General features: G+C 42.5%; 1 protein-coding gene across 1 annotated transcript; it reads left to right on the top strand.

Annotated features, from left to right (window-relative positions):
- Positions 1 to 898: 898 nt before the first annotated feature.
- klhdc4 (kelch domain containing 4) lies at positions 899 to 8,515 on the top strand. Its single transcript, XM_071457974.1, has 13 exons — positions 899 to 1,144; positions 1,305 to 1,396; positions 1,974 to 2,052; positions 2,353 to 2,451; positions 2,774 to 2,910; positions 3,196 to 3,288; positions 4,060 to 4,222; positions 4,305 to 4,383; positions 4,463 to 4,671; positions 5,306 to 5,540; positions 5,688 to 5,870; positions 6,061 to 6,183; positions 8,080 to 8,515. Exons 1-13 carry the CDS (start codon positions 1,046 to 1,048, stop codon positions 8,250 to 8,252), a joined length of 1,764 nt encoding a protein of 587 aa, XP_071314075.1. The 5' UTR covers positions 899 to 1,045; the 3' UTR covers positions 8,253 to 8,515.
- The last annotated feature ends 211 nt before the right edge of the window (positions 8,516 to 8,726 follow it).

The raw sequence follows: 8,726 nt of genomic DNA, 5'->3' as shown, positions 1-8,726 counted from the left end.
TCTGCTGCTATAAGACCTGTCAGAAAAAGACCTGCATTTATTTTGGATGTTTGTCGTGAACAGAGGCAGTGTTGGAACAAACTGTGTTACTACACCCTCTGATGCATTATTAACGCAGGGGAAGTAAAACTATTACTATCAGGATGGTGAGAAAGAGACAGTAACAAAGACAGAGTGGCTGGTCAGGGCAGATAATGAGCCAAAGCATCAGAAGAAAAGAACCTGACAGAGTTTGTTCAGCAACTGAATGAGTCAAACATTAAGATTGAATTTAGGATTTAAGATTCAATGATTCCTTTAAAAGAAATCTTTAGCATTTATTTGGTGCATGCTTTAATGTCAGAGTGCACTGAGACATCACACTATGTAACAGTGACTTTGTTGTACATTGTGTTAATTAACTGCATGACAGGACTTTAACAGCACAAGAGGAGAACTTGTGATAAAATGCATGACTGCCCTGTAAGCAATGCCCTGAGGTGGAGAGCGTGATGGTCCCTGAGGCCCCTCTGCGAACCTTTCCCTTTACTATATAAAGACACACATGGACGATCCTATCAATCACACATCTATCATCACATATCACATTGTGTCCGTTACTCACACACACACACACACACACACACACACACAGGGCATGGCGTGCTGCCCTGTCCTTTTATTCACCCTTATTTTATTGTACTATCCCTTTTCTAATTGGAAAGCACTTTGAGCTACATCTCTTGTATGAAAAGTGCTCTATAAATAATAATAAGTATAATAATGAAGTATAAAGTAGTATAAGTATAAAAATAATAATAAGTATTATTATTATCATTATAAAAGTCACAGAGCGTCATCCTACGCGCTAGAGGGCGCTGTTACATTTCCACACCGCTCTTACACAACTGTTTGTTGCCGGAAGTGAATCTGACTTGTCAGAGGAAAAGCATCAGCATGCCAGTTTGTTTGGATTTCCATGCGGCACCGAATTCAGTCAAATAACTGAATAAAGAAAAAAAAAACAGGGAGCTTGAGAAATAATTGTCACTTCATCACAACCAAAATGGGCAAAAAGGGCAAGAAGGAGAAGAAGGTGAAGGGAGCAGAGAAGACAGCTGCCAAAATGGAGAAAAAGGTTTCAAAGAGGTCCAAACGAGAAGAGGTAACATTTAACTATTTATATAACCATTTAATCATTTTTATTATGTCACAAAGAGGAGCTAATGTTTAGCTTTCTAGCTTGTTGTTATTCATTATAACAACTTGTGTGTTTTGTCCTTCTTACATTACCTTCCTTCCTTCCTTCCTTCTCCTATCTCCAGGAAGATCTGGAGGCTCTTATTGCAGAGTTTCAGAATCTGGATGCAAAGAAGACGCAGGTTGTAGAGACAACATGTCCACCTCCATCACCAAGGTGAAAGATTCATTTCTGCTTTATTGTCCCTGTTGGAAAACACATGCAGGCTTGATCATAAAACATACATGACATACATAACATGAAATCTTCAATATGTTCAACCCAGTTATTAATGGTTAAAACAACATCACCCTCCAGTTAAAATGCTGACGCTAAGAGGATGTAATGTCTCTCAGCACTAAGCAAACCACAGTGAAGGCTGATGGTGCAAACTTTGGCCTAATGATATTAGCAGATGGATGTTCAGGGGATCATCCAAAATATATCATGGCGGTCCTTCCAGTAATTCATGAGACTTTTGAGACATCTTGGTGGTACTAGAGGAGAAGTCAGGGGACCATCAGAACTCATAAGGATACATCATCTGGGAACATCTGTATGAAATTTCAAGGCAATCAGTCTAATATTTCAGTCTTGATTGATTCCCCAACAAACCAACATTGCCATCCCTGGAGCCACGGAGCCAGTGAGGCTAAAAAGCATTGACAGAGGAGACTGTAACATTACACATGAATCATGGCTGCCAGCCATGGTCGGAGAATCACAGTCTCTGATGTCACTTCATGCTTTTCAGATTGAGCGCGTCTCTCTCTGCCCATCCTGAGAAAGACGAACTCATCCTGTTTGGAGGAGAGTTTTTCAACGGAAAGAAGGTAGTTAAAATCACTCCAATACATCCTTCTCTGAGTTGAGTGAATTTTTTCTCTTTCGATGCAGACTTTCAAAATATGTTCTTTGAGTATGAACAACTGAATGATGTAATTAGTCTGTTAGGTAGAAACGACGGCCTCTATAAGGCTGAATCTTTATTCTTGCTCTACACAATCACTAAACCAAGTTTTGGTCTTTATTTAACACCAATCTACAGATTGTGCATGAAGCGAAGCTCATGAGCTTTGGTTGTCTTGAATAAATTTCCTGTTTAAAAACCTGTTGTCACCTTTTTTTTGCAGACTTATCTGTACAACGATTTGTTTTTCTACAACATCAAGAAGGACAGCTGGGTTAAATCAGAGATCCCCAACCCTCCTCCCCCACGCTGCTCTCACCAGGTGAGCCCAGCTGCCAGCAAACCTCCGTTTTCACCTATTTCTGAGTATTTCACTCACAGCAGCAGGTGACATTTCGATTGAGAGTCCTTTTCGAATGTGATCAGTGATGTGAATCTTCATTTGAGACACAAGGGGGCGGACTGCTGCAGCACAGCTGAGGGGAAACTGAAGCATATCAGCAATGTCATCATGGCTGATGGCCTGTTGCTAGAAAGCCAATTAAATCTGAGGACATCAGAGCTCCTTATCTCCCTGTGTTTATGCACTCCTCTTCCTTCCCTCTGTCTGACTCCTCCCTCCCTTCCTTCTCTCCTCCCCTCAGGCGGTGGTAGTTCCCCAGGGTGGGGGCCAGCTCTGGGTGTTTGGGGGAGAGTTTGCCTCTCCAAATGGGGAACAGTTCTACCACTACAAGGACCTCTGGGTGCTCCACCTGGCGACACACACCTGGGAAAACATCAAGTGCGTACACAGGGTCATAAAAACAGATGAAATGATAAATGAAAGGCTGGATAAATGGAAGTGTTGGTCAGCAGATTCAGTGTATGAGTACAAGGAGCTGAGGGTGACTATAAATACTGTTATATAAAAAATACATTTATTAGGAAATATTAAGAAATTGAACTCATCTTATCATGTAATATGCAATTTATTCATTAATGAAAACACATGTGGTGTGAGGTGATGTGCGCTTTATCAGTTTGTGTTTACAACCACTGCTTAGAAATGACTGTTGTGTTCTTTCAGGGCTCCTGGTGGTCCGTCGGGTCGCAGTGGCCACCGGATGGTCCTCAGCAAGAGACAGCTGCTGGTGTTTGGAGGTTTCCATGAGAGCACCAGGTAGGCAGAAGTTACTGAGGTATGATATGTTGTTGGTATGTTTAATGGTGATAATGGGCAGGTGATGTCTTGGACCTGATATCTATAATGTGTGAATGGAGAGAGTCTCTTTTAAATCCTGTTAATTTTCATACAGCAAGAAACCAACTTAATCCCATAGAGATTAGTGAAATTTCTTCTATTATAGTCAAGACATCAAATTTCATAAGTTGGATTCATTCATAGCAACATAAATGACTGAATGTTTAAGTATAAAATGTTGTAATGTATTGTTATGCAAACATAACTGTCACGTAACCCAAGGACAAATGATGAAAGAAAACTAGAATGTATGTGATTTTAGTTTAATCTGTAGCCCTTATATTACTTTAAATATGTCTGCCAACTGGTCGCTATCATGTAAGGCTATACAACTTTATAAGGCCATAAAATGTCAAATTTGTGTGTGTGTGTGTGTGAGATATGTTTTGGAGTTTTACCCCAAGTGAAGGAGAAATGAAGAATTCCTACAGTTTGAGAAAAAAACTGCTTTCACCCACATCTTTCGTCCATCAGCTGGTGTAAAGTATCACAGATCCGGATGGTAAAATGGATGAAATATTTATAGTGGTATACTGGTGTCGTTATTATGCAACTCTTGCCGTTTGTGTGTGAAACTGCTTCACAGAGCTTGAAGATCTTTTTGGTTTGTCTTCCAGCAACAGGTCATAAAAGTCAACACCACTCAGGCTGTTTCCTTCAATCTGTCCTCTCCTTATCCCCCCCCTTCAGGGACTTTATCTATTACAATGATGTCTACTCTTTCTCCCTGGACACCTTCTCCTGGTCACGCCTTACTCCATCAGGCTCCGCCCCCTCCCCACGCTCTGCATGTCAGATGACCTCCACACCCGACGGCACGGGTGTCATCATCTACGGGGGATACTCTAAAGTAGTGAGTGTGCACTCTGATGCTATATTAATAATTGGCTGTTTGTAATGTTGTCTGTGTAACACTAGTGTTTGTGTTTATCTAGAGAGTCAAGAAGGACGTAGAGAAGGGAACCATCCACTCTGACATGTTTATCCTGAAGAGGGAGGGTAAAGATGGCCAAGGTACAAAAAACATTCATAGAAATCATCCAGCTACTATCCGTCCTTTTCTTTTCTATGACCGCTCTTCTTTGTCCTCTAGAGAAGTGGTCATGGTCCAGGGTGAACCCCTCAGGTAACAAGCCCCCTCCTCGCTCTGGCTTCTCCCTGGCGGTGGGCCCAGCGGGCCGGGCGGTGTTGTTTGGTGGGGTGTGTGATGAGGAAGAGGAGGAGACATTGGAGGGCGACTTCTTCAACGACCTGTACCTGTATGACACAGTGAAGAACCGCTGGTTCCCCGGGCTGCTCAGGGTAAACTCCAGTCCACGATTTACCTGCTGCACAAAGGAATGTTTGGCAAAGTTTGAAAGATGAAGGAACAAAATCACACAGCATGACATCAGCTGGGAAATTGGACATTGATGCTGTTGCTTTGTGCAGATGAACCTTTAATTCTTCATACGCTCACAATTAGAAAATGAATCATTGGAACTTTTGCACCACTGCAATTAATCAAATCCTACCATTCCCTCAGCTCCCTTTGCTGGTCAAATCTAATTTTTTTTCACAATTAATTCCAGATTCCACTTCTTTGTCTACACTACAACTCCCCAGTGGAACTGAACCAGATGAAATTCGTTCAGGCTGGATGTGATGTTTTTTTTTTTCTTGCCATGGGAATGGGTTTCCTGTTAGAAACAGAGGGAAACTCTGCCAGACTCTGGATTTGACACGTTATCAATCAAATCTTATCAAAAATACAAACTCTCGTGTCTTGGATTGAGCAGAACAGGCAGCACTTATACTTGATGATACCTATTCATCTACATTTGTTAAGTAATGTTCTGACTGGCATCTGACCAAATCATTACAATATGAAGTGATGCCAAACTGATCCCACATCTGTCTGTGGTTGTTTATTGTTTGTTTCTGTGCGTCTGTTCAGGGAAACAAGACGGAGAAGAAGAAACGACGAAGGGGAAAGAAGGGTGGAGCAGAAGGGGAGGGGGCAGAGAAGGAGGAGGAGGGAGAGGGGGCGGCACCTCAAGGACCCACTGAGGTCATCAAGGAGATCGTCACCGAGGACGGCACAGTGATGACCATCAAGGAAGTGATCCCTGGATCTCAGGAGGAGGAGGAGGAGGAGGAGGAGGAGGAAGAAGAGGAAGAGGAGGAGGATGGCAAGATTACATACAAACACACACACACACACACTAAACTCACCCAAAATGTGAAAAAAATAGAGAAAAACTAAATAGATCATCCATCCATCCATCATCCCCCTGATTTTAAAATACATTTGTACGTCTTTGTCTCCTCGGGTTCAGCCTCCACCCTCCTGGTGGAGCCCTGCCCAAGGTCCAGTGCCATGGCAACGGTGCGCCTGGGCAAGCTCTACCTATATGGGGGGATGTTCGAGGTCGGGGACCGCCAGTTCACCCTGAACGACTTCTACTGCCTGGACCTCCACAAGATGGACCAGTGGGAGACTCTGGTCGAAATGGATCCAAGTGAGTCAGCCAGTGACAAAGACCCCGAAGTAACACATGTTTAGAAAAATGATCTGAGATTTAATCTGCGTCGCCTCAGCAGGTAGCCTGAAGCAGCCAGTGTGTGCGAATTTGTTATGTCTGAGAGTGATGATAAGATGGGAGAGAGGGGTGCGAGGTTTCATTTGGATTTATGATTCTTTCTCCACAGAGACACAGGAGTGGCTGGAAGAGTCTGAGTCAGAGGACGAGGAGGAGGAGGAGGCGGAGGCGAAAGGACCAGAAGGGGAGGAAGAGGAGGATGAGTCTGAAGAGGAAAGCGAGGATGAGGAAGGCAAGGGATTGTTCTGCCTCTTTTTTGTTTTGCACTAATTGTCCTCTTTCTTTGCCACATTGCCTTTTCATGTGATTTATAATGAGCGTATAGCGCAGTCTTCAGATTAGGAAATGCTTGACATTAAACACCCACAGCCACTTCACTCCACGGTAGCCCGGCTGTGTGGAAGTAAAACAGTAAGCACATTATATCTGCTCCCTCACACTCGCTTTCTTTCAGCCTATTTCTGTCACTTCTCGTGTGAACATTCGAGCGCAGCACTATGAACAACTTCCAGGAGAAACCGTGTGAAAATTATCCTCACATATATAATCAATATCATGTCTCTTTTTGACGCCCGGCTTTTCGCTCTGACATCATTCATTGTAATGAAGAGGTAAATTATTTATAGAGACAAAAACTGTTTTCTGTACCAGGCTGTAAACATGTGTATTTTTTGCTGTGGCATTTTAACTTGGGAGTCTGTGGGGATTGACTCGCTTTTGGAGCCAGTGTCAAGTGGTCATTTGAAGAAGTGCAGTTTTTGGCACTTTGGTGTTGGCTTAATTTTTCAGCCTCTGAAGTTACCGCTTGTTTCCAGCTCACTATAGGTCACAATTACTTACCAGTACCCTGTAGAGTTTTCTTGTAAACTAACAAAAGTTATGTTTACATTCGGTGCTTCTCACCAAAATGTAATGTGTGCATCCCTGAGGCCTAACAGATGTGTTAATTACATTTTATTCTTCATAAAACATTTGCAAAGCCACTGGTTAAACATTTCAAATTTGCTTTGTTCGCATTCATGTTCATTAGCCTGCCGTCTTCCTCTTCTTCCCTGCTTTTTGTTGTCAAATTTCTACATTTCTTGACATATTTACAGCATCAACAGCCACATTTTGCTGCCTTTACTCGTGGGTGTGCACAGAATAAACATAATGGGGACACACTAAAATAACGCTAACATAAAAGAACATTCAATAGTGCTACTAGAGGTCAGAAGCTCCACAGGGAACCTTTAACAACACCAGGCGTCTACAGCCACTTCAGCAGCTCTGCTCTGCGTGTCGCGCTCTGCCCTTTGAGCTAAAAGCTAACATCAGCTGCTCACATTGACAATGCTAACATGCTGTTGTTTAGCAGGTATAATATTTTCTATCTCAGTTTGGCGTTCTAGCATGCCAACATTTGCTGATTCGCACTAAACACAAAATACAGCAGAGGCTGGTGGTGATGTCATTAGCTTTGTTGGCATTTGACAAATTAACATTTTTACCTGATGATGGTGCTAAATAAAAACTTAAATGCAACAAACTAACTATGCTTCATCTACAAGGGACCTTGAATGTCTGTGTAAAATAGATTTCATAGCAATCTATTCCAATAGTTGCTGAGATATTTCAGTCTGGACTACAGTGGTCAGTAGACAGATAGGCTGTCAGAGGCACAGCACTAGCATGGCTAAAAACCAAATGGAGGATCCCGATTGATTTTTTTTTTGTTCATGTTAAAAAATAAATAGTAGCCTAAAAAGTGCCCACAATCCTGACTTTTACCCCCTAAAGTGGGTCAAAAACACTGATAATACTACCAACAGCATATTTTTTCCTGGTGAAATGAGACACACACATACAAAAGGTTGTCTGTGTTGTCTGCCTGTCTGTCATCTTGATTTGTAGCTGTGTGTAGCCATATGTCTGTGCTCCCCTAGCAGATGTTTGCAGTATTGTATCACGAATGAATCAGACATCAGAATGATTCTTGTAAACAAACGAGCCCACCGGCAGCTTCTACTAACCATTCTCCGTGCCGTCAGATTTGGCATAGAAACAGCTGGATTGCAGCTGTTCTCAGGGAATTTGATCATGATATTTTCAACAACCACCTTCAACCTCTGTAACTGTGTGTTTCCAGATGAAGAAGAGCACCCGGCAGTGCAGGAGGGGGAGAATGTGACGGATTACCAGATGCGTACAGAGCAGTACTGGGTGGCACTGGCCCGAGCTAACATGGGCCCCGACGCCAAGGACAAAAAGGTCGCCAAGGTTGCCCTCGCCATGGCTAAAGTCTTCTATGAAGACCAGTAGTGGAATACGCCAAACTGTGTGTGTGTGTGTGTGTGTGTGAGAGAGAGAAAGTATAAAATATTTTTTGTAACAGCGCTGCCAATAATTCAGTAAAAGTTAAATTACAAAACAAAACATAAAACATTTTACTATCCTCCAACAATCAAATTCAATTTGACTTAATTAGATATTTTGAATTTGGGGTATACCTGTACATTAACGGTGTCATTATTGTTTTTCAATATCAATGGTTTTTATTTTCAATAAAGTAACTATTCACTGACTGCACTAGATAATATTTCACGCTGACATTTTTGGCTGGACTGCAACAGCGGGTCCAGCCCTGTTATCCCGAATGTCCGTGACTGACTGACTGACTGACTGATAAAGTCGAGGGAACACTGTTCCACCATTGGTCAGCCGAATGCCATGGTGAGAGGCCTGAGAGTGAACCAAAACATCAGGGTGCCAGGAAACCAAAGACATTAAGCTGAA

The sequence above is a fragment of the Trachinotus anak genome, unplaced genomic scaffold, assembly GCF_046630095.1.
Source record: "Trachinotus anak isolate AG129_WGS33_773 ecotype Australia unplaced genomic scaffold, CSIRO_AGI_Tana_v1 ptg000002l, whole genome shotgun sequence".
Taxonomy (NCBI): domain Eukaryota; kingdom Metazoa; phylum Chordata; class Actinopteri; order Carangiformes; family Carangidae; genus Trachinotus; species Trachinotus anak.
This window is presented reverse-complemented; position numbering and strand designations above follow the sequence as displayed.